The sequence below is a fragment of the Pristiophorus japonicus genome, chromosome 8, assembly GCF_044704955.1.
Source record: "Pristiophorus japonicus isolate sPriJap1 chromosome 8, sPriJap1.hap1, whole genome shotgun sequence".
NCBI classification, from domain to species: domain Eukaryota; kingdom Metazoa; phylum Chordata; class Chondrichthyes; family Pristiophoridae; genus Pristiophorus; species Pristiophorus japonicus.
In genome coordinates, this window is record NC_091984.1 from 108,342,843 (window position 1) to 108,370,053 (window position 27,211).

Genomic DNA, 27,211 nt, shown 5'->3' on the forward strand with positions numbered 1-27,211 from the left:
TGACAGGACTGTCGGGGATGGTAGGTTCGTCTTTGTGAATGACACAAGAATCAACTGATGGCTGGATGTGTATTGGTTGGTCGATGATGATGTCATCTTCAATTTGTTCTGGGTTGGCTGTGAATCGCAGTTTGGTTTGGTCGATGTGCCTCTTGCACATTTGACCATTTAACAGTTTGACTACAAACACCCTGTTCCCCTCCTTGGCCAAAACCATGCCAGGATCCCACTTTGGACCATGACCATAATTCAGGACAAACACAGGGTCATGAACAGCAATGTCACGTGATACGGCCGCGCGATCGTAGTACCATTGCTGCTGTTGCCTTCTGGTTTTGACGTGATCATTGAATTCCGGGTGTACAGGGGAGAGCCTGGTTTTGAGGCCTCCCTTCATTAACAGCTCGGCAGGGGGGACCCCAGGGTCTGGTCCGGTAACTGAGCAGAATGCGGGACAAGCGGGTCTGTAGGGAGACATGAGTCATGAGTTTTAGGCTCTGCTTAATGGTTTGGACAGCCCGCTCCGCTTGACCATTAGTTGCGGGTTTGAAAGGGGCAGACCTGACATGCTTGATGTCATTACAGGTCATAAACTCGTGGAACTCCGAACTGGTGAACCACGGTCCGTTGTCGCTGACAAGGACGTCGGGCAGGCCATGGGTTGCGAACTTCTGGCTCGGAGGCTTTCAATAGTGGCTGTGGACGTGCTGGATGATATAATTACGCATTCAATCCATTTGGAGTAAGCGTCCACTACCACTAAAAACATTTTGCCGAGAAAGGGGCCGGCAAAGTCTATGTGGATCCTTGACTATGGTTTGGATGGCCATGACCACAGACTCAGCGAAGCCTCCACAGGTGCATTACTCAGTTGCATGCAAGTGTTGTACTGATGCACACGTGACTCCAAGTCCGAGTCAATGCCGGGCCACCAAACGTGAGACCTGACAATGGCCTTCATCATGACAATGCCTGGGTGGGTACTGTGTAAATCTCGCACAAAAGTTTCCCTGCCTTTTTTTGGCATAACAACACAATTACCCCATAAAAGACAATCAGACTGAATAGACAATTCATCTTTACAATGGCTATAAGGCTTAATTTCATCCTGCATTTCCCTGGGAATGGCAGACTAATTTCCATTTAGGACACACCTTTTTGCATTTGACGGTACAGGATTCTGGCTGGTCCAGGTCCTAATTTGGCGAGCCGTGACAGGTGACCCCCTCGCTCTCGAAGGCATCCATGACCAGCAGCAAGCCTGCGGGCTGCGGCATTTCCACCCCGGATGTGGGCAATGGTAGCCGGCTAAGCGCATCAGTAGTTTTCTGTACCTGGTCTATGGTGGATGACATAATCATAAGATAATGTCATTACCCATCTTTGGATGCGGGCCGAGGCATTGGTGTTTATACCGTTGCTCTCAGAAAACAATGAAATGAGAGACTTGTGGTCTATTTCAAGCTCAAACCAAAGCCCAAACAGGTATTGGTGTATTTTCCTAACTCCATATGTGCATGCTAAAGCCTCTTTCTCTACCATACTATAGGCCCTTTCAGCCTTAGACAGACTTCTGGACGTGTATGCAACTGGTTGGAGTTTGCCTGATACATTTGCTTGCTGGAGCACACAACCGACCCCATATGATGAGGCGTCGCAGACCAGCACTAACCGCTTACATGGGTCATAGTGTACCAGTAATTTATTGGAACATAGCGGGTTCCTGGCCTTCTCAAAGCCTCTATCTTGAGATTTGCCCCAAACCCAGTCATTACCCTTTCTAAGCAGCATGTGCAAGGGCTCTAGCAATGTGCTCAAACTAGGTAGAAAGTTACCGAAACAGTTGAGAAGATTCAGGAACGAACGCAGTTCCATCACAATCTGGGGTCTGGGTGCATTCTTGATGGCCTCTGTCTTCGAATCTGTAGGCCTGATGCCATCTGCTGCAATCTTTCTCTACAGGAATTTGACTTCCAGTGCCATGAAAACGCACTTGGAGCATTTTAGCCTGAATTCCACTCTGTCCAGACGACGTAGAACCTCTTCCAGGTTGTGCAGATCTTTGGTGACGTCACGACCGGTGATCAGGATGTCATCTTGGAACATGACGGTTCTTGGAACGGACTTCAGCAAACTCTCTATGTTTTTCTGAAATATGGTTGCCACCAAGCGAATTCCAAAAGGGCATCTGTGGTATATAAACAGTCCTTTGTGTGTGTTGATGCACATCAGTTTTTTCGGCGATTCAACCAGCTCCTGTGTCATGTAAGCGGAGATCAGGTCTCATTTGGTTAACGACATCCCCCCCCTCACCCTCCCCCCGCCCCACTAGCGTTGCAAACAGGTCGTCAGCCTTGGGTAACGGGTACTGATCCTGTATCGAGACTTGGTTGATCGTTACTTTGTAGTCGCTGCAAATCCTGACTGTGCCATCACTTTTCAACACCAGGACAATTGGACTGGCCCATTTGCTGAACTCAACTGGTGATATGATTCCTTTGGTTTAAAGTGGTTCCGAACCAGTGTACACAATTCATCATAAGTCTTATCCGTTCGTCGAGTCGGTGAGAGTAGATTCTTGATAAGGCCATAAATCTTTGACCCACAAACGGTGAGGAGAACTGCCCTGCACTTAATTGCGTTATTGGTTCCTTCCAATCCGTTGGCTATGAAGTACTGGTCGAGGCGATCAGTGAAATCCTCCCAGTCTTCCCCTTCCACGAATCTCTCCAAAATTCCAACAGACATGGTTGCATGAAAGTTTGTATTTTTAACTCGTCGCCAATTGTTAAGGGTCGAATAACTCCACGAGGCTAAGTACGGTGAGCTAGTTCAGGCATGACCTTACTCCAGTTTATTTATTCTCAAAATGAGGCTTCAACATGGCTGCCAACATTATATACACGGCTTGCACGTGTCTGCCAGTGACCATTAGGACTCCGACAGTCGCGCCGTCCGGTGGCAGGTAAAACCCAGTTAACATACATAACAAATGTCCCAGCTTCCACAACTCTCTGAGGAAGCGAATTCCACAGATTTACAACCATCTGAGAGAAGAAATTTCTCCTCACCTCAGTTTTAAATGGACAGCCCCTTATTCTAAGATCATGCCCTCTAGTTCTAGTCTCCCCCATCAGTGGAAACATCCTCTCTGCATCCACCTTGTCAAGACCCCTCATCATCTTATATGTTTCGATAAGATCATCTCTCATTCTTCGGAATTCCAATGAGTAGAGGCCCAACCTACTCAACCTTTCCTCATAAGTCAACCCCCTCATCTCCGGAATCAACCTTGTGAACCTTCTCTGAACTGCCTCCAAAGTAGTGTGAGCTGTGAGGAGGATGCTAAGAGGCTGCAGGGTGACTTGGACAGGTTAGGTGAGTGGGCAAATGCATGGCAAATGCAATATAATGTAGATAAATGTGAGGTTATCCACTTTGGTGGCAAAAACAGGATGGCAGAATATTATCTGAATGGTGACAGATTTAGTAAAAGGCGAGGTGCAATGAGACCTGGGTGTCATGGTACATCAGTCATTGAAAGCTGGCATGCAGGTACAGCAGGCGGTGAAGAAGGCAAATGGCATGTTGGCCTTCATAGTGAGAGGATTTGAGTATAGGAGCAGGGAGGTCTTGCTGCAGTTGTACAGGGCCTTGAAGACACCACACCTTGAATATTGTGTACAGTTTTGGTCTCCTAATCTGAGGAAGGACATTCTTGCTATTGAGGGAGTGCAGCGAAGGTTCACCAGACTGATTCCCGCGATGCCAGGACTGACATATGAAGAAAGACTGGATCGACTAGGCTTATATTCACTGGAATTTAGAAGAATGAGAGAGGATATCATAGAAACATATGAAATTCTGACGGGATTGGACAGGTTAGATGCAGGAAGAATGTTCCTGATGTTGGGAAATGCAGAATCAGGGGTCACAGTCTAAGGATAACGGGTAAGCCATTTAGGACCGAGATGAGGAGAAACTTCTTCACTGAGAGAATTGTGAACCTGTGGAATTCTCTACCACAGAAAGTTGTTGAGACCAGTTCATTAGATATATTCAAAAGGGAGTTAGATGTGGCTATTACGACTAAGGGGATCAAGGAGTATGGAGAGAAAGCCGGAATGGGGTACTGAAGTTGCATGATCAGCCATGATCATATTGAATGGTGGTGCAGGCTCAAAGGGCCGAATGGCCTACTCCTGCACCTATTTTCTATGTTTCTATGTTTCTATGTTTCTATCCTTTCGTAAATATGGAAACCAAAACTGCATGCAGTATTCCAGGTGTGGCCTCACCAATACCCTGTATAGCTGTAGCAAGACCTCCCTGCTTTTATACTGCATCCCCTTTGCAATAAAGGCCAATATTCCATCGGCCTTCCTGATCACTTGCCGCACCTGCATACTATCCTTTTGTGTTTCATGCACAAGTACCCCCAGGTCCCACTGTACTGCGGCACTTTGCAATCTTTCTCCTTTTAAATAATAATTTGCTCTTTGATTTTTCTCTGCAAAAGTGCATGACCTCATATTTTCCAACATTATACTCCATCTGCCAAATTCTTGCCCACTCACTTAGCCTATCTATGTCCTTTTGCAGATTTTATGTGTCCTCCTCACACATTGCTTTTCCTCCCACCTTTGTATTGTCAGCAAACTTGGCTACGTAGCGCTCAGTCCCTTCTTCCAAGACGTTAATATAGATTGTAAATAGTTGGGGTCCCAGCACTGATCCCTGCGGCACCCCACTAGTTACTGATTGCCAGCTAATGAATGAACCATTTATTCTGACTCTCTGTTTTCTGTTAGTTAGCCAATCCTCTATCCATGCTAATATATTACCCCCAACCCCGTGAACTTTTATCTTGTGCATTAACCTTTCATGTGGCACCTTGTCAAATGCCTTCTGGAAGTCCCAGTTCACCACATCCCCTTTATCCACCCTGTTTGTTACATCCTCAAAGAATTCCAGCAAATTTGTCATACATGACTTCCCCTTCATGCTGACTCTGCCTGACCGAATTTTGCTTATCCAAATGTCCTGCTACTGCTTCTTTAATAATGGACTCCAACATTTTCCCAACCACAGATGTTCGGCTAACTGGTGTATAGTTTCCTGCTTTTTGTCTGCCTCCTTTTTTAACTATGTGGCCTGCCCAGCAGAGCTGATCAAGTGTGGTCAGTGCTTCGATGCTGGGATGTTGGCCTGGTCGAGGAATCTAATGTTGGTGCGTCTGTCCTCCCAGGGGATTTGTAGGATCTTGCGGAGACATCGTTAATGGTATTTCTCCAGCGACTTGAGGTGTCTACTGTACATGATCCATGTTTCTGAGCCATACAGGAGGGCGGGTATTACTACAGCTCTGTAGACCATGAGCTTGGTGGCAGTTTTGAGGGCCTGGTCTTCAAACACTCTTTTCCTCAGGCGGCCGAAGGCTGCACTGGCGCACTGGAGGCGGTGTTGGATCTCGCTGTTGTCCGAGGACAAGATTGCCACCGGGGGAGGCAGCTCCCTACGGGAGTGCTCGCACCAATCAATTCACACACTGACACACACACACACACACAAACACACACACTCTGACACACACATACACACATGCACACACACTGACACACACACACATACACTGACACACACACTGACACACACACATGTATACACACACACACACATACACACACTCTGACACATACACACACACACTGACACACACACACGCACACTGACACGCACCCACACACTGACACGCACACACTGACACACGCACATGCACACACACACAAACACACACACACACACTGACACACTGACATACACACACATGCACACACTGACACACACACATGTATACACACACACACACATACACACACACTCTGACACACATACATACACACACACACACACTGACACACACACTGACACACACACACACGCACACTCACACACTGACACGCACCCACACACGCACATGCACACACACACACACACTGACACACACACTGACACACACACACATTGACACACACACATTGCACACACACACTGACACACACACATTACACACACACACTGACACACACACACACACACACACACACACACACACACTGACACACACACACACACAAACTGACGCACACACTGACACACACACTGACACACACGCTGACACACACACGCTGACATACACACACACTGACACACACGTACACACACTCACTCACTCACTCTCTCGCTCGCGCGTGTGCGCGCACATACATACATATACACACACACACACACACACTCACTTTTGGGTGCCAACTGTTCATGAATCATAGCGTCAGACTGCTATGATGGATCACCACAGGAAACTGACACTCGAACCTTAACCCCACTACACTATCAAGTCCTTCAAGATTCCATTATCACAATATCAAACACCGGTTCATTTATTAACAGCCTCTTCATGCTTTATGCGCTGTATTTTTTCCTTAAATAATATTCAATGAGAAAACGTGACTGCATAACATTTTTAATGTCAATTAATTGTTTTTACATGTTCTTTTCATTGAACTGACGCTTTTATGAATTCAACCATTTAGAAATAATTGCTGTAGGAGTCAGTGCTGCACTTCCAAGTGCTGTAATCTCCATGTATTGGTTTAGTTAACTTGGATATCCCTCACAATTTGTACAAATTAACAGTCCTAACAAGATTATAGGTTCCCAGGGAAAAAGTGATTTCAGTTCTGTTCAATTTTGACGTCGTAATAAATGAAGGTTTCCGTGAGGATGCTCACTATCAGGTCTGTAGAATTGCCTTTTGGCAATAGGTGACAACAGATTGGATGTTGGTGACTTATGAGTGGAGGCAGTGATTACATCATTGCAGTGCACTGCGATTTATGACTGACAGCCAATATTATAGAACCAGTGTAAGCAGACTGGATGGTCACAAATATTAAAGCATTTTTAAATTCAAAGCGGATGGGATTGAAATCTCTTCCATAATTCTATCTTTGTGTGAGTGTTCCAACGGAAAGGTAATTTGAAACTATCTGTGCAGGACCTTTTGAAAGTTGAAATGGTTCTTTAATCATGAGTAAATGTCCCATGCTGTGCTCATGGGTAGACCAGGACCTGGGGTAAGGTTTTAAATGTTTACTGGGACCCTGCTGCAGCCTTAGGGAGACTGCAGTTTGCCCATCACTGAATTTACTGAAGAAAAATATCACATCACTGACCTGAGGTAAAATATTGTATCATGTGCTAATACCAAAATATACAGTTGTACAACCTTAGAACTCTACAGCACAAACGGAGACCATTCGGCCCATGTGTCTCTGCTAGCCCATTGCTCCAGGAATCAAAAACTCATCCCACCCCCTTAACTTTGTACCTTGCACTGTTATAATCATTGTAACACCATATTTACCCACTTTGCCATTACTTAAGTTTTCCTCCCCAAACCTCTTATTCTCAGTTATGTATATTATAAACAATATATATGTGTGTTCCACCATCCACTGGAAGGGTCACAAATGTGGCCAGGTGTATTTCTAGTATTTGCTTAATATGCCAGTAATGTTGTTTATTAATATATTCTAATTCCCTCAAAAACGTCCTTTTTCTCAGTTATTTATATGATTTATGTTTTCTGTTCTCCTTACTTCCCATGGTGGATTTGTAGTTCTTGGGCAAGCTTTACTGCTCCGAAATGAGCAAAGCCAAAAATCCAGCCCCAAACTATAGTGTGGACCTGGTTGACTCTGGCTATAATGTTTGAGATCAGCATCGAAACACCTCAAACATCCCTCTCTGAGCCTGCGCAAACATCCATCCCCTCAGCATCAAAAAGAAAACTATTTCAATTAATGCCATCAACTCAGAATTTTCACTTAATTTCTTAAATTGTGTAAAATATTGAAAAACTTAGATTTTTTTTTTTGCCACTTGTGTATCCCAGTTGTTGTTTGCCATAGATGAGTATGGTTATTACACAGGATTACATCGGATTACATGGGATATACGGCCCAGAAACTGGCAATTTGGCCCAACTAGTCCACGCCGGTGTTTATGCTCCACTCGAGCCTCTTCCCGTCTTTCCTCATCTAAATCTATCAGCATAACCCTCTTTTCCCTTCTCCACTGTACACTTGTCCAGCCTCCCCTTAAAAGCATAGAAACATAGAAAATAGGTGCAGGAGCAGGCCATTCAGCCCTTCTAGCCTGCACCGCCATTCAATGAGTTCATGGCTGAACATGAAACTTCAGTACCCCCTTCCTGCTTTCTCGCCATACCCCTTGATCCCCCGAGTAGTAAGGACTTCATCTAACTCCCTTTTGAATATATTTAGTGAATTGGCCTCAACTACTTTCTGTGGTAGAGAATTCCACAGGCTCACCACTCTCTGGGTGAAGAAGTTTCTCCTCATCTCGGTCCTAAATGGCTTACCCCTTATCCTCAGACTGTGACCCCTGGTTCTGGACTTCCCCAACATTGGGAACATTCTTCCTGCATCTAACCTGTCTAAACCCGTCAGAATTTTAAACGTTTCCATGAGGTCCCCTCTCATTCTTCTGAACTCCAGTGAATACAAGTCCCGTTGATCCAGTCTTTCTTGATAGGTCAGTCCCACCATCCCGGGAATCAGTCTGGTGAATCTTCGCTGCTCTCCCTCAATAGCAAGAATGTCCTTCCTCAAGTTAGGAGACCAAAACTGTACACAATACTCCAGGTGTGGCCTCACCAAGGCCCTGTACAACTGTAGCAACACCTCCCTGCCCCTGTACTCAAATCCCCTCGCTATGAAGGCCAACATGCCATTTGCTTTCTTAACCGCCTGCTGTACCTGCATGCCAACCTTCAATGACTGATGTACCATGACACCCAGGTCTCGTTGCACCTTCCCTTTTCCTAATCTGTCACCATTCAGATAATAGTCTGTCTCTCTGTTTTTACCACCAAAGTGAATAACCTCACATTTATCCACATTATACTTCATCTGCCATGCATTTGCCCACTCAGCTAACCTATCCAAGTCACTCTGCAGCCTAATAGCATCCTCCTCGCAGCTCACACTGCCACCCAACTTAGTGTCATCCGCAAATTTGGAGATACTGCATTTAATCCCCTCGTCTAAATCATTAATGTACAATGTAAACAGCTGGGGCCCCAGCACAGAACCTTGCGGCACCCCACTAGTCACTGCCTGCCATTCTGAAAAGTACCCGTTTACTCCTACTCTTTGCTTCCTGTCTGACAACCAGTTCTCAATCCACGTCAGCACACTACCCCCAACCCCATGTGCTTTAACTTTGCACATTAATTTCTTGTGTGGGACCTTGTCGAAAGCCTTCTGAAAGTCCAAATACACCACATCAACTGGTTCTCCTTTGTCCACTTTACTGGAAACATCCTCAAAAAATTCCAGAAGATTTGTCAAGCATGATTTCCCTTTCACAAATCCATGCTGACTTGGACCTATCATGTCACCATTTTCCAAATGCGCTGCTATGACATCCTTAATAATTGATTCCATCATTTTACCCACTATTTAGGTCAGGCTGACCGGTCTATAATTCCCTGTTTTCTCTCTCCCTCCTTTTTTAAAAAGTGGGGTTACATTGGCTACCCTCCACTCGATAGGAACTGATCCAGAGTCAATGGAATGTTGGAAAATGACTGTCAATGCATCCGCTATTTCCAAGGCCACCTCCTTAAGTACTCTGGGATGCAGTCCATCAGGCCCTGGGGATTTATCGGCCTTCAATCCCATCAATTTCCCCAACACAATTTCCCGACTAATAAAGATTTCCCTCAGTTCCCCCTCCTTACTAGACCCTCTGACCCCTTTTATATCCGGAAGGTTGTTTGTGTCCTCCTTAGTGAATACCGAACCAAAGTACTTGTTCAATTGGTCTGCCATTTCTTTGTTCCCCGTTATGACTTCCCCTGATTCTGACTGCAGGGGACCTACGTTTGTCTTTACTAACCTTTTTCTCTTTACATATCTATAGAAACTTTTGCAATCCGTCTTAATGTTCCCTGCAAGCTTCTTCTCGTACTCCATTTTCCCTGCCCTAATCAAACCCTTTGTCCTCCTCTGCTGAGTTCTAAATTTCTCCCAGTCCCCGGATTCGCTGTTATTTCTGGCCAATTTGTATGCCACTTCCTTGGCTTTAATACTATCCCTGATTTCCCTTGATAGCCACGGTTGAGCCACCTTCCCATTTTTATTTTTACGCCAGACAGCAATGTACAATTGTTGTAATTCATCCATGCGGTCTCTAAATGTCTGCCATTGCCCATCCACAGTCAACCCCCTAAGTATCATTCGCCAATCTATCCTAGTCAATTCACGCCTCATAGTTACCCTTCTTTAAGTTCTGGACCATGGTCTCGGAATTAACTGTTTCATTCTCCATCCTAATGCAGAATTCCACCATATTATGGTCACTCTTCCCCAAGGGGCCTCGCACAATGAGATTGCTAATTAATCCTCTCTCATTACACAACACCCAGTCTAAGATGGCCTCCCCCCTAGTTGGTTCCTCGACATATTGGTCTAGAAAACCATCCCTTATGCACTCCAGGAAATCCTCCTCCACCGTATTGCTTCCAGTTTGGCTAGCCCAATCTATGTGCATATTAAAGTCACCCATTATAACTGCTACACCTTTATTGCATGCACCCCTAATTTCCTGTTTGATGCCCGCCCCAACATCCCTACTACTGTTTGGAGGTCTGTGCACAACTCCTACTAACGTTTTTTGCCCTTTGGTGTTCTGCAACTCTACCCATATAGATTCCACATCATCCAAACTAATGTCTTTCCTAACTATTGCATTAATCTCCTCTTTAACCAGCAATGCTACCCCACCTCCTTTTCCTTTTATTCTATCCTTCCTGAATGTTGAATACCCCTGGATGTTGAGTTCCCAGCCCTGATCATCCTGGAGCCACATCTCCGTAATCCCAATCACATCATATTTGTTAACATCTATTTGCACAGTTAATTCATCCACCTTATTGCGGATACTCCTTGCATTAAGACACAAAGCCTTCAGGCTTGTTTTTTTAACACCCTTTGTCCTTTTAGAATTTTGCTGTACAGTGGCCCTTTTTGTTCTTTGTTTTGGGTTTCTCTGCCCTCCACTTTTCCTCATCTCCTTTCTGTCTTTTGCTTTTGCCTCCTTTTTGTTTCCCTCTGTCTCCCTGCATTGGTTCCCATCCCCCTGCCATATTAGTTTAAATCCTCCCCAACAGCACTAGCAAACACTCCCCCTAGGACATCTATGCTATTTGTTTCAACCACTCCCTGTGTTAGCGAGCTTCACATTCTCACCACTCTTTTAGTAAAGAAGGTACTTCTGATTTCCCTATTGGATTTCTTATATTGATGGCCTCTAGATATACTCTTCCCCACAAGTGGAAACATTCTCTCTGTATCCACTTGATCAAAACCTTTCATAATTTTAAAGACCTCTGTTAGGTTCATCCTTTCCTGATATGTATACAGGATGATATCCTGTTCGATTATTGTTATAGGATGAAAAGTACAATTCCCATAATGTGGGTTCTCATAGTGAACTCTGGATATTGTAGTTCCACAGGAAGAGAGAAAAACTACAACCCCAGGATACATCTCTCTCTCATACATACGCAGAATTTGTTCAGGGCAACCAAGTGAAATTTCCAAATGAGGGTAAATACGAAAGGTCAGATCTAAGTGGGTAAACAATCTTAAGCGTAAACTTATTGGGCTAGAACCTCCACTTTTCAGTTCTCAGATCGCCGGCTTCTTGCCCATTTGCAAAACACCTAGTTTACATTTTTGAAAATGGGCGTTACCGTGAGCGATATCAAATAGGCGGTAGCGTTAAAGTTTTTTGACCTCCTATCGTAAAGTGTGGCCGTCCTTAGCAACGGCATGGCAATGCTCGATTCCCGCGATTCTGGAGGTCAAGGGTCACCATGACATGCGCAGAAGAGGAGATAGAGAAAGAGGGAGCTCAGAGGGACTGAAGGCGTGTGTGGGTTTGGTGTGGCTGCTTTGGAAGGAAGGAGGGAGACTTTAGAGCTTCACAGCAAGTAGGCAAACAAAAAGTAGCTGTTACCAGCCACATATTTGACTGAATTTGCCCTATAATGGAGGGAGAGGAGGAGGCATCACAGCACACTGTGGAGACTGACGCTGAAGAGAGCAGTACGGTGGGAGAGCAGCACATTGGAGGCCGGCAAAGAGTCAGGAGGTTCTCAGACAAGACAAATGCCTCCCTCCTGCAGGAGGTCGAGTCACATTGGGGTGATTTGACACAGGGAGGGCGTGGGAAGCCCACCCCAAAGGCCAATCAGAGGATATGGACTGAGATAGCAGAAGTGGTCTCGTCGGTGACCAATGAGGTGCGTGAGGGCAACCAATGCCGCAAACGATGGAACGACCTTGTGGGATCCGCAAGAGTAAGTATTACATTGATTTATATGTACTTATATAATTTGATTTGTAACAATCATGCGTGATTATCAGCAGATGTGAGGTCTTGCACTTTTACCGGGAATGTTTTACTCAAAGCCTGTGGTCACGGTGTACGTCTTTAGGTAAAGAATGATAATAATCATAATAATCATGATTACATCTGTCGGTTATGTGTTGTATCAATCTCTATGACAATACCTAGCAATGATATCACACAATGATCTCATGCCATGTCGTCCTGTCACCTTTTACAGAAGAAGCTATCGACGATGAGGTCCGTGGAGAGGCAAACGGATGGGGGGCCACCAGTCCCCAGCGACATCACAGAGATGGAGGAGCGAGTGCTAGCACTCGTGGGGAAGCACACCCGGACAGCCACGGACGCATCTGCAGACCCTGAATGATGCCATGTGAGTAAAGTTTACACCATTGCGTGAAGTAAAGTCAATAGATGCCACACCAATTCATATCCAAACAATCATATATGATAGATGATTTCTAAAAGAGTCATAGAAGTAATGCTGGTCAAATGAAAATCCTTGCAAGGCACAATGTGTTGATGGTCATGAAATGTGATGTCTGCAATGATTTTGATAGCGGTGGTGCTTTTGTCATGCATATGCTATGTGTAGCGCTGGACTCACCTTGTCACCCTACCACCCCATTCTCCTCTAATAACCACATTTGTGTTTTGCAGGTCAGCCAGCAGCGCGGCCCCAGGCAAGACCACAGAGGCCAGAGGGTGGGGGCGCGGGGCAGGAGTCGGCGGACGATCCTACTACATCTGGTGCTGAGGAGCTCCGATTCTCGCCTGTCAATCCACTGGGTCTGTTCTCCATGGATGGGAGCACGGACTTCGAAGAACCTGCATCGCCACGCTCCAGAAACCATTCCTCCCAAAGGCCATCTAGTGGTCCTCCGGTGATTCCCGCCTCCACTCTGAAGGTGCCGGCCCCAAGCACCTCTTCACAGGGCACCCCATTTGTCCCCAGGACAGCGCCGACCCTGCGGAGGCCTCGTGGATGCGGCAGGTCTGTTCCATGAGCGTGACATGACAGCGGAGAGATGGTACAGTTGTCCAGGAGGACTGTAGACATTGGTGACCAGCTCATTGAAGCATTGGGGGACATATCCCGATACCTGGCACCATTCCGCACATGGCGGAGTCCCTGGATGTGATAGCCAGGAACACTGCTGCCACAGGCCTCCCAGTGGTCCCCGAGCGCGGCACTCCATCCCTAGGTTCTGCACCACCACTGTGAATGACAGATGAGAGCAAGGACCAAGATCCTGCTTCTGCATCTGAGAATGTTGCCCCCTCGGCACCCCCCGCTCCCGTACCCGTGCAACCAACACATCTGCCTTCATCCCCCGCAATGAGACACCGCCTGAGGAGCTCCTCGGCCAGGCGCAGTGGACTGAGGAGGGGAAGGGGTAGAGGAGAGGGGGAAAGGAAAGAGAGGTGCCTGTGCGCAGGTGATGGCTGTGTTATATCTCCATCTGGGTGTATGCAATTTGTTGCAATGTATCGGGGCTGGGGACCACGCTCCTGCTTTGCCTTTGTATTCTGTGTTGGTGGACATGTTGAACATGTGATTTATGTCAATGGAGCAAAAAATGGGGTGTGGGCGGGGTTTGGGTGTTATTGGCTGTGATACTTATGATTTCAGACCAATGTTGGTATTAAACTTTTGTTATTGAACATAACCTTGTTGCACATTGTTTCAGATAGCTGGACCGTTACACACTGGTGATTCCTTACCATGAAAGGGTTAAATACAACTTAACATCAATCAACGTAAACTTTAACTGGCACCAAGGTGATGTGTACCATTGATGTCTGAGCTGCACACACACAGCAATGTGTCAGCGTTGTCACTCCCATCAGTGCTCTTTCAGGCAAATCTTTCAGATATCAGCTCCTCACGTAAGAATGGGATTTAACAAATGCCAGCCACCCTGCTGGCATTCATTCCGGTTAGTTCCACTTTTTGTGGCCGTTTTTTTGAGTGAGCGATATTGTGGGCGATATGTGTGCAAGGTGGTGAAATTGAAGATGGACGAACTCCATGGCCGCTAGTTTGGGTAAATATGCTTTTTACGACACAAAACAGTGGGCGGACGCTAATATTGAATCTCGGCGTGAATTCTGTGCGGAAAGTAACGTTGGCCGATATTATGGGCGTTGAATTTGCCCATTCTGCTGATTCTGCCCAAAAAAAGCAGGCAGGCAATATTTTTTCTCGACGTTAAGCCCATTGGGAAAATAACGCTTGCCGATAAGTCTCCTAAAAAAGCCCGTCAGTTTCCATTTTCTGCCAGAATGGGTGATATATGGGCGTTATACGTCATTTCAGTGGTAAAATGGCTGTTAAGTGGGTATTAAACATGCAAAAAAAGTGGAGGTTGTAGCCCATTGATTCTTTATATAAGTAATTATATAGTTATCTTATACTGTAAATATTGGTGCTAAAATCCACAATGCTTCCAATGCAGTCTATCCATAAGGCCAGCAGGAATGCACGAGAAGGGCCATAAATTTAGCCAGGACATGGTAACGCCAGGCCCCAGCCTACAGCTGAAGTTACCATGGGCTGTGTTGGGAATGGAATTTCTCCTGCCCCAAGACAAGGCGATAGGCACAGGAGAGGTCTATAGGTTCTAATGCCAGGACTTCCCCCCCGCCTCTTGCGGGAACTTGGTATAAGATAAGCTCAGGGGTACTGATCCGCTGCATGGTGGTAGTGGGCACCATCTGTGGGTCTAGGCCAGGATTGTGGCCATGAAGAGAATAGGAGGTCATTTTGTTTTTAATGAATAATAAATGACTCCCATTCCCCCTCCACTCACAAAAAAGGCTACTTGGTGCAGCTATCAGTTTCTTCAGAGATGGGGAGGAAGCAATGCCTGGCACATTTTGGGCCGCAATTTGTGGCCTCTTTGGTAGACAGGCATAGTGGATGTGCCCCTAGTGGCAAATGAATCACGGTCCCTCCCCATACCCTGCGATCTTATGCCAGGGTGTGCCCCGGATTTTCATCCCCATTATTTCTAACAATTGTTCATCTGATTAAAGAAGGAAAATGAAAAAGGAATTTGATTGGCAGCTTACCAGAAAAGTGGTTGTTTACGTCAATCCCAGTTCTGGCCTTTGAAGGTGTGGTGCTTGAAGTGTGATTCCCTTTGAGGAGCAGTGCGCCTGAGAACATACTTTCAGATGTGATGCCTTTTGAATTGAGCAACGCAATGAACATGTGCACGATTTTTAATTAGTTTTAATAGTTGAAAATTGCAGCTTGTGTTTCAAAATTGAGATAAAGAAGATACAAATGGACACCGTTGTGGTGGAGGTTTCAGTAAGCGTGTGTGTTATTATCTATCAAAAGTAGACAGCAATGTCAATAAGTCTTTTGTTTATTCATACACTGCTGCTGAGTCAGCTCAGCACATTTCTGTTAGTAGGATTTTAATCAAGAGCAAATATCCAGAACGAGGCTAAATGCATAGCTATACACATTAACAATGCAATATTTATAATGCACAGCTCAAACAGCAGGGGCCCAATTTTCCCCTTTTATGTTGGGAATAAACACTATTTGCATATACGCCTGTCTGCAAGACTAGCATAGGCTGATCTACAATAACTGCTGAGACAGGCTTAACAGAGCTTTGATTAGCAGTTACTCTGAAAGGGTCGTGAGGCACTACATTGTCACACCTTATGCTGCAAGTATAGCTAATATTCTGTCACTTGTATAGCCGTTAATTCTGCCAGGAATTGGAAGGATTTCCCCCAAGTACGTGTCAAGAATTTGTGGATGTGTACTGGTACTCTCTGATGATACATCTGATTGTTACATGGGTTTTAAAATCGCCCATGTGGTTGTCACAGGGAATATGAAAACATTCTTCTCGCCTTTCCGCCCAGATCACAAGGGCACTCCTTTTCTCCCTCACCTCCCACTCCCAACATTCAGTTCTTGTCTGTCTCCACTTTCGAGATCATGCTACCACTCTTCTCCTCCCTTGATTTCATGCTGATGCTGAAATTCTGCTCCCCTCTCAGTGCATACTCTCACTCTCTCCCTTCATTCCCAGTGCACTCTCACTCTCTCCCCTCGCTCCCAGTGCACACTCTCACTCTCTCCCCTCACTCCCAGTGCATACTCTCACTCTCTCCCCTCACTCCCAGTTCACACTCTCACTCTCTCCCCTCACTCCCAGTGCACACTCTCACTCTCTCCCCTCACTCCCAGTGCACACTCTCACTCTCTCCCCTCACTCCCAGTGCACACACTCACTCTCTCCCCTCACTCCCAGTGCACACTCTCACTCTCTCCCCTCACTCCCAGTTCACACTCTCACTCTCTCCCCTCACTCCCAGTGCACACTCTCACTCTCTCCCCTCACTACTATCTACTGATCTCCTCCCCTCAGTGCTCCTGACCTTCTCCCCTCTGATCTACTGATCGTTGTCACCCCCAATGTCCTGACCACCTCCAGCACTCCGAGCTGCTGACCCTCTTCCTGTCTCCGATCTCCTGGCTTTCTCACCCACCTTGAACCCCTGACCTTCTCCTCTCTCCTGCCATCCCCCCACCTCCCAAAATACTAATTTTCTCCCTTCTTCAAACCACTGAACTTCTCCATCACTCCGATCTCCTGACCTTCAGCACCATTATGAATCTCCCCCACCCCTCAGAGCAATGTGATAATGACCAGTCCTTCTCCCCAATCTGATTATCTGATCTTCTCCCCGTCCGATCCCATGATCTTCTCCCCATCCGAATCCCTAACCTTCTCCCCATTCCGATCTCCTTACCTTCTCACCCTTATGAACTCCTGACATTCACCCTCCCTTTGATCTCCTCACCTGTGGCTCAGTGGGTAGCACTCTCGCTTCTGAGTCAGAAGGTTGTGGGTTCAAGTCCCACTTCAGGGACTTGAGCACATAAATCTAGGCTGACATTCCAGTGCAGTTCTGAGGGAGTGCTGCATTGGTACCGTCTTTCAGATGAGACGTTAAACTGTCTGCCATCTCACATGGACGTAAAAGATTAAAATATCTCATGACACTATTTCGAAGAAGAGCTGGGGAATTATCCCCGGTGTCCTGGCCAATGTTTATCCCTCAATCAATATAACAAAAACAGATTATCTGATCATTATCACATTGCTGTTTGTGGGAGCTTGCTGTGTGTAAATTGGCTGCCACATTTCCTACATTGCAACAGTGACTACACTCCAAAAGTACTTCATTGGCTATAAAGTGCTTTGAGACGTCCGGTGGTCGTGAAAGGCGCTATACAAATCCAAATCTGTCTTTTTCTTTCACTGCCAGTGCACTCTCACTCTTCTATCCTCACTTCTACAGCTGCACATTGTCACACTTTCACTCTCTCCTCACTCCCGCAGTGTGCACTGTCACACTTCTCTCTTCACTTCTACAGTTCACACTTTCACACTCTCTCCTCACTCTCATAGTGCACAATATTCCTCGCTGCAATGCTCCATCTCACCTTTAACAAGCTCCCCGCTGGAGTGGAGTTAATCTCCAGGACAAGTGGGAAATTTTTCAACCTCTGACCCCTCCAGTCCAGATCCAAGGTTGCTCCAACCTCGGTCATTGAATTACAATAGGCAGATGATGCTTGCATTTGTGCACATTCAGAGTCCGAACGCCAAACCATCATTGACACCTTCACTGAAGCGTACGAGAGTCTGGGCCTCACATTAAAGATCACTAAGACAAAGGACCTCCACCAACTTGCCCCCGCCACACAGTACTGCTCCCCGATTATTAAGATCCACATTGAGACCATGGACAATATGGACCACTTCCCATAACTTGGGAGCCTACTATCAGCAAGGACAGACATCGATGACGAAATCCAGCACCGCCTTTAGTGTGCCAGTGCAGCCTTCGGCCATCTGAGGAAAAGAGTGTTTGAAGACCAGGATCTCAAACCTGGCACCAAGCTCATGGTCTACAGAGCAGTAGTGATACCCGCCCTCCTATATGCTTCAGAGACATGGATTATGTATAGTAGGCACCTCAAAGCACTCGAGAAGTACCATCAACGCTGCCTCCGCAAAATCCTGCAAATTCATTGGCAGGATAGGTGCTCCAATGTCAGTGTTTTCCCTCAGGCCAACATCCCCAGCATCGAGGCATTGACTACGCTCGACCAGTTCCGACGGACGGGCCACATTGTCTGCATGTCTGATACTAGACTCCTGAAACAAGCACACTACTCTGAGCTGCATCATGGCAGGCGAGTCCCAGGAGGGCAGAGAAAATGCTTCAAGGACACCCTCAAAGCCTCCTTGAAAAAATGCAACATCCCCGTCAACTCTTGGACATCCCTGGCCCAAGACCATTCAAAGTGGAGGAGGAGCATCCGAGAAGGCGCTGAACACTTCTCGTCTCTTCGCCGAGAGCACGCAGAAGCCAAGTACAAACAGCGGAAGGAACGTACGACAAATCAAGCACCCCACCCACCCGTCCCTTCAACCACCATCTGCCCCACCTGCAACAGAGACTGTAGATCCCGCATTGGTCTCATCAGTCACCTTAGAACTTATTTTAGTGTGGAAGCAAGTCACCCTCAACTCCGGGGGACTTCCTAAGGAGAAGAAGACACTTATCTCCCAGTTCACATTGTCACTCTTCATTCCCCACTCAAATGACACAACTATCATCTGGCACAGCATGCAGTAGACTTCCATTTCCGGGTCTAGCAGTAGCATCAGATAGAAGCTATGAATATGGAGCTATGATCAGTGCTGATTTTCATCTGTTAACATGGGCATTTGGGTCTTGACTCCAGAATGCTGCTTGTTCATGTGATACTTGAAGTAGACACGTCTGTGTGTGGATAATTGGTGATTCTGTCTAATGCAGATAGAAAAGAGTTTCTCCCCAACTTTGAAATCCACCTTAGTGGAAGGACTTAAATGCTAATGTTGCTCAGAGATGGATGGGTGTCTAAATAAGGCCTGTGTGAAGCGGGGTTGATTCGTTTAACAAGCAGAACAATAAATGGGGCTCAAACAACATGGTCTTAAGATCCTGGAGCAGGCAGGAAACCGGGAGGTTTTCAAAATTTGGATTAAAATTTTGTGAATTAACCAGGAGGCTTTACAGTTACCTTTTCGTCATCAAGGGTAGCACGGCCTCCTGGGCAAGAGCCGAACAGTTTGGTGAAGAAAGTCCATTGTGCCTGGATAGAATTTGATTATCCTTTGAACAATCAGATTTTATCGCAGGTGAGAAGAGAAGAAGGACTGTTTTTTGCGAACTTATAGCTGTTTTTCTGCTTCTGCTGATTTTGACCCCACAAGGGGAAAATTCAGAGCTCGGAGCCTGTGACCTTAAGTGGTGTAGCTGCCACTTTATGCAGTCCAGGCATTGTCCTTTTTAGTTTCTCAGTTAGCTAATTTCAGGCCAGATTGTCAATCCAATATCAAGATGTTTAGTTTCCTGTTTTGCCTGTGTGGAGTTAAACATCCTGACAAGGCTGCCCTCAGCTGTGTATTTTCACCCCAGAGAATCATCGAAAACGGGCTCATTTATCATCTAAGTAAACTGTTGGAACCTTAATTCCTGCGCAAGTGTCTTATAAACACCTGCAATAAACATTAATTTACTGGGCCCAGCAATATTGGGGCCTGAATTGATCATTCTGATGCTAATTAAGTGGCTCCTCCAAAGTTATGAATTTTTCAGGCCTGTCATGAAACACCGTGAATTGAAGGACATCGATTAGACCTTCTTTGAGTCTGTGCCACAGTGAGAAATACCCTGTCTGTCATTCCTCTGACCTTAGGTTAGCAACAATTACATTTGCTCCGAAAGCCCTTAAAACAAGCTGGAGGGAAATTCCGATTCTTTGTGCTGATGACAGTAATGGACTTGTGGCTTTTATAAACTATATTAGTGTTTGAATAGTTACCATTACAGACAGAGGAACTTAGGACTGGATTTCCACCCATTTATAGTCAACCACGGGGGGAATCCAACCCTAATGCTCTGACATTTGGAGGCCTTTTAAATTCTATGGTGCTCAGTCAGTTAAGAGATTACAAAATTTCGATAGAATATTATATACTGTATAGGATAGTATTCATGGTAAAAGTACTAATTTTTACACTTCATTGTACTAATGTTCAGTATACGTCTCTGTGTCATCTGTGTAAGTAGGATAGTTAAACCTGGAGGAAACCAGTATTTGAGAGCAGGCAACAATGACAGATGACTGGTATTTGAAATCGGGACAACACGGTTTTCTTGATAAAGCAATTGATATGTACTTATCAAGCAGTTCATACCTGATTTGGATTATCAATTAATGATCAAAACAGGCCTGATACCTTACAAAATCTAATCTCAGGCTGACAATAAAAATAGTGCAGTTTCTATGTTACAAATCAGTACGAAGGGTAGGTTACACACGGGGACTAATATGAGGGCAATCTGATATAAACTGACAGTCTGATTTGATTTGTTGACAGATTAACCATCCCAGAACATCATGGGTAATATTATGTGGTTCCGAAGCCAGTATGAACTCAGAATTGCTATATGTGCGTGCGCAAAATATTAAAAATGATAATTTGGCTCTAGTGGTTACATTACTGAAACCCAGCTGTGTGGACAGAGTGCTTCTGCTAAACCAGACATTACTGGGCCGAAATTTCCCCCCTCCTTAAGGTCCATTACTGCCTCTAAGAGATAGTAATGGGGTGGTAAGGCCTATCTGACCGGGGGCAGCGGGATGTGCTGACCCATCAGAAATTGACCCCGGGCCTGGAGCGGGTTTCCGCCCTGCCCGTGTTCCCGCACCATCGGATTTACGCTGACCCTTTACCACCCAGTGCCAACCCCTTTCCACCCTGCGAGGGAAATTGCCCCGCAGGAGCGGAGCCACCGCCAATCAGTGTCCCCGACAGCTTTTACTGGCCAGTGGCTGGGCGGTGCATCCGCCCTTAAAGGGGAGAGTGCTCCGCAGCGGCTGGCATTTTATTTTAATTGTTGACTGACTCTGAAGTCGGCCTGACAATGGCGGCTACGGGTTCGTCCGGGCTGTCAAAAGGCAGCCCATCACTCACACTTGGGTACCGGCCCGGCCAAAACCCTCCCTGGTGGCCCAGTGTTTGCCACTTAAGTGGCCGCAGAGTTCGCATCGACCCTCCCCTTTAACTGGAGGGGAGGGATGTTGCTACGCATCAGCACGACGTGGCATTATCAGCGTTGCGCCCTGCTCCCGACTCACTTCCTGTTCCAAACACCGCCCAGAAAAATGAAAAACTTCAAAGATGCCAATTTTGCTCTATTCTCCAACCCAAGGCTTGGGGAGGAGAATAATCATTTATTTAGGAAGGTGCGCCCCGTTTGGGGTGGAGGCCAATTTCAGCCCCTACAGCTTTTAATATGGAGTGCAGCTTAAGGCACTGGCATTATATAAGCAGAGGATTGGATGTGTAAAATAGCTGTAAGAATACCATGCCGCTCCTGTACAAAGTGCTGCATGGCTCCTGTGCAGATTTTGTCCCACACACATGTATTTTTTATAGGTGTACATCTACCAGTGGTATATCAGTTTTTGTCCTGCATATATTGGATAATGTTACTCTAAAATTTAATTTTAGCTTCACCTGAAATATTCTTTTAAATGGATGGAATATATTCAGATTTAAGTACTGGAATTAGTGCTTGATGCAGAGACTATGTCAACTTTTAAGAATAGGTTAGATAGATTGAATGAAGGGAAATGGGAGTGGGGCAGCACATGGGATTAGGACTACTGCTCGTGTGGAGGATGAGCATCAACGTGGACTGCTTGGGCCAGACGGCCTGTTTCTGTGTTGTAATTTCTGCGTACATTTTGGTGAAATTGAGACAATCTTTTTCTTCCCTCTTACTATGAGTTGGATTTACTTTGGGTCTGGTCTATGTAAGCAGGCAAACTGGTTACTAACCGCAACAACGATATCTTGTGTTGGCGACAGAGAAGAAACGGAACCAAGTACACTAAGTAGCAGAGTTTATTTGTTTTGGTAAAAGCGAGGGTAAAGCCAGCCTTGGTTATAATGCAGTTGAGATAAAACTTCATATGGTTTGGGAATTTGGTACAATTGAAGCCTGATTTTAATTGCTGGAACTCAATGTGTGAAATGGGCCAGATTCAAGTGTTCAGCTAATTAAGTTAGTTAACATGAATTGAACAAATTAACTAGAATATGACTAATTATCAGTCCTCAATCCAAATCAGCAGATTTTGCATGTTCCTATTTCCAACATTAAAGATTTGTGATTAAATATAATTGCTTATGATGCAGACTTCATGCACTCTATACATGGTATCTGGACTTCTTTTATTGTCCTACTATCACAAACAACCTGAACTGTCTGTGGTTGAGTTGGCATCCAGGTAAACAAGATGTGCCTCAGAGATTAGGCTTGTACACCATGATACCGATCTATCTCAAGAGTTGGATTTATCTATCAGGACTTATCTACCAGGACTATTCAGAAAATCATCCATCACAAAAATTGGACATGACAGCAGGGCCACTTGGACACAGATCCACCTCGGGAGTTGGACCTATCTCCCAGGGCTGATCGGACACAGATCCACCTCGGGAATTGGACCTATCTCCCAGGGCTGATCGGACCCAGATCCACCTCGAGAGTTGGATCTATCTCCCAGGATCGATCGGACACAGATCCACTTCGGGAATTGGACCTATCTCCCAGGACTGATCGGACACAGATCCACCTCGGGAATTGGACCTATCTCCCAGGATCGATCGGACACAAATCCACCTCGGGAGTTGGACCTATCTCCCAGGGCTGATCGGACCCAGATCCACCTCGGGAGTTGGATCTATCTCCCAGGGCTGATCGGACACAGATCCACCTCGGGAGTTGGACCTATCTCCCAGGGCTGATCGGACCCAGATCCACCTCGGGAGTTGGACCTATCTCCCAGGGCTGATCGGACACAGATCCACCTCGGGAGTTGGATCTATCTCCCAGGGCTGATCGGACACAGATCCACCTCGGGAGTTGGATCTATCTCCCAGGGCTGATCGGACACAGATCCACCTCGGGAGTTGGACCTATCTCCCAGGGTCACATGGAAACAGATGTTGCCCTCTCTGTATAAACTGCTGTACAATCTCTACAACACTTGTTGTTTGTTTTTCTCTCCTGATAAATAACTTTAGCTAAACTCTGTCGGTCTGCCACCATCACTCTAAAACTAAAAAACAAATCAAGCCAATTTTTTTTCTTTAAGTCTGCCTATGCTGGCAAACCTGTGCCGAGTAGGTACACTGTGCACATGTGTTGTTGCACATATTTAAAAAGAAATTTTGTCTGCTTTATTTACCTTTTAATTTGCTGTTGCTGGAACCAACAGCACTGGTAGGAAAGATTTCTGGGCAAGATGATAAGCTGGCAGTTAACACAACAGCAGGGTTCTGTGCATGCTACTTGTTTCTGAGCCTGGGTTTATTGAGCTGGCCTGCTGTACACTTGGTGCTTTTCCAGGATCTGGGAAGCAAATGCATAATAGCTTATGGATCAAGGACACAATAATAAACAAGCTAGAAATCAAGTCTGTTCAGAATAACTGCTGTTTCCTTGTGTGGGCAGGAGAAATGGTGTCACTGCTGCAGCATGTATTATCACCTTTAATGCACGGTGCTTATACAGCATGTGGGATAATTTATCATAACGTCTGCTTTTGAACTCGTGTTGCCCAGTTCAATCATTTGAAGCAAATGGGCAACTGATCTTTGTGTGGTCATTCAACCAAGTTTTGTTATATTTTGTACGCCACTTTAAACCCTCAAGGAGCACCTAACCCTCTTTCCAGAAATAAACGAGAATCGCCATTGTAATTATCTTTAAACTTCTGGACGTTATTTATTTGCAAGTGCAACTGCATTAATTGATTTCAACGAATTAGCACTTAATGTCACCAGTAGGCAGAGTACCTCATATCTCCCTACAAATGATGCATGAAACATGGTACATGCAGCTGGCTACGATGATGAATTTTTGAAGAAACTTGGGGGGAGAAATGTGGCCCATTTGCGCCTCCCGTTTGTTACCTTGACGACATTGCGACCGAGCGCGGTGCCGCTAACGACTTCTGCTAAATTTGGCGGGAGTTTAGTGGCGGCGGTAACACGTAGCGCTCTGCTCTGCCAGCAATGCTGACGTCATCACCATGCGCATCACCCTGTTAGTGCCCTGGACCCTAAATTGGGTATGGCCCTGAAGCTGCCATTGTCATTGCAATGGAGAGCTTCAGGGGGCGCGTACCGGGCGGCCGGCCGCTAGCGAGGTGAAAGTTAAAGGGGAGGTGGACTGCTGTTTGGAAAAAAAAGGCGGGTTTTCTTCTGCGCACCGCTGCCATTTTGGACACGGGGTCCGTGCCGCGATCGGACAGCCCGCGAGCCCGCTGGTCCAGGTAGGACCCGTTCATTAATGCATGGTTTGCAGCTTGGGCCTTCCCTTTAATTCAGGGACGAGCCCCTCCTACACGGCAGTGTTACGTGGCCTACTGTGTAGTGCAGCTGAGCCATGCACCCCGCTCCCATTGCTTCCGCCCCGCTATTGCCCCAGAAAGGAAGGGGAGAGCTTGAATTCATGCTCCATTTCCTTTCGGTTGGGGTCTCCCTAATTTCTTGTGAGAGTCGAGACTTCTGTGCCTGGCGCAAAGCCTCGCGCCTCGCGAGTGTTACTGCCCCCAAATGAGACACACCCAAATTTTTAGCCGTTGGTGCACAAGCTTGTAATTGGCTATCACCTTCCTTCACTCCCATCCGATTTCAAGGCCGAATTCCAGCTATGAGGCGCCGAGCATAGACAATTGGCCAACTTAAGCCAGGCAAAGTGCCACAGTTAGTAGCAAGTTACTGACCAACCTCCCTCCTGGGTGTTTGCTACAAGATGCTCGAGGGACTGGTCCTCCAGTGTATATCTCTGATTGTCGATGTGCCCAGACTGTGCAGGTCTGTGCCATGGTCACTCACCCTAACCACCTTCATTAAAAATGGCTTTCAGGAAAACCTCAAGGCTGCTGTGGTGTTCCTCGACCTAACAGCAGTCTATGACATGCAGCCTATGACATACTGGTCTCCCGCTGAAAAGATCGAGACACCTGCCATATTGGACTGTGACGGGGCTGAAGTTTCAGAGTACATATGGCCAATGCACCTCAGCTCGTGAATCAGTTGCAGCACCACTCCTTTACAATCTGTACCGAACCGAGCTACCTGCAACCAGATCAGGGAAATTCATCCTCACTGATGATGCTCAAGCTAGTGAGTTTTCCCCCTGGAAACCCACACTCACCAATGATATGAGACTTATGGCGGAGTATTGCCTGAAATGGCTTCTTTAAGCAGATACCACAAAGACTGTGTCCTCCATCTTTCACTTACACAATTCTAGTGCCTCTCCTGAACTCACTATCATCCTAATCAATCAACTTTTTAAACATGATGCTTCTTACCCTGTTAACTTGGTGTCATCCTCGAGCGTTCACTAACCCATAAAAACCATCAAGCGAAAACTGCTGAGTATGTTAAAACCCCAAATAACTTCATCACTGCTGTGGAGCGGACACCTCCACGTTACGCTCTGCTTGCACTCTCAGCTCTTTACTTACGGATTATTGTGTTCCTGTTTGGGCTTGCTGACTGCACACTAAGCTGGTGGATAAGAAAGAGGAACAGGAGTAGGCTTTCGACAAGGTCCCACATGAGATTAATGTGCAAAGTTAAAGCACATGGGATTGGGGGTAGTGTGCTGACGTGGATTGAGAACTGGTTGTCAGACAGGAAGCAAAGAGTAGGAGTAAATGGGTACTTTTCAGAATGGCAGGCAGTGACTAGTGGGGTACCGCAAGGTTCTGTGCTGGGGCCCAGCTGTTTACACTGTACATTAATGATTTAGACGAGGGGATTAAATGTAGTATCTCCAAATTTGCGGATGACACTAAGTTGGGTGGCAGTGTGAGCTGCGAGGAGGATGCTATGAGGCTGCAGAGTGACTTGGATAGGTTAGCTGAGTGGGCAAATGCATGGCAGATGAAGTATAATGTGGATAAATGTGAGGTTATCCACTTTGGTGGTAAAAACAGAGAGACAGACTATTATCTGAATGGTGACAGATTAGGAAAAGGGGAGGTGCAACGAGACCCGGGTGTCATGGTATATCAGTCATTGAAGGTTGGCATGCAGGTACAGCAGGCGGTTAAGAAAGAAAATGGCATGTTGGCCTTCATAGCGAGGGGATTTGAGTACAGGGGAAGGGAGGTGTTGCTACAGTTGTACAGGGCCTTGGTGAGGCCACACCTGGAGTATTGTGTACAGTTTTGGTCTCCTAACTTGAGGAAGAACATTCTTGCTATTGAGGGAGTGCAGCGAAGGTTCACCAGAGTGATTCCCAGGATGGTGGGACTGACCTATCAAGAAAGACTGGATCAACTGGGCTTGTATTCACTGGAGTTCAGAAGAATGAGAGGGGACCTCATAGAAACGTTTAAAATTCTGATGGGTTTAGACAGGTTAGATGCAGGAAAAATATTCCCAATGTTGGGGAAGTCCAGAACCAGGGGTCACATTCTAAGGATAAGGGGTAAGCCATTTAGGACCGAGATGAGGAGAAACTTCTTCACCCAGAGAGTGGTGAACCTGTGGAATTCTCTACCACAGAAAGT

General features: G+C 46.2%; 1 protein-coding gene across 1 annotated transcript in view; it reads left to right on the plus strand.

Moving 5' to 3' along the window:
- Positions 1 to 27,211, plus strand: part of LOC139268144 (adhesion G protein-coupled receptor D2) — a 490,127-nt gene that overhangs the window by 386,150 nt on the left and 76,766 nt on the right. The window contains exon 24 of the mRNA XM_070886179.1: positions 26,679 to 26,702. Within this exon, the coding sequence (XP_070742280.1) occupies positions 26,679 to 26,702 (24 nt within the window). The remainder of the gene's footprint in view (positions 1 to 26,678; positions 26,703 to 27,211) is intronic.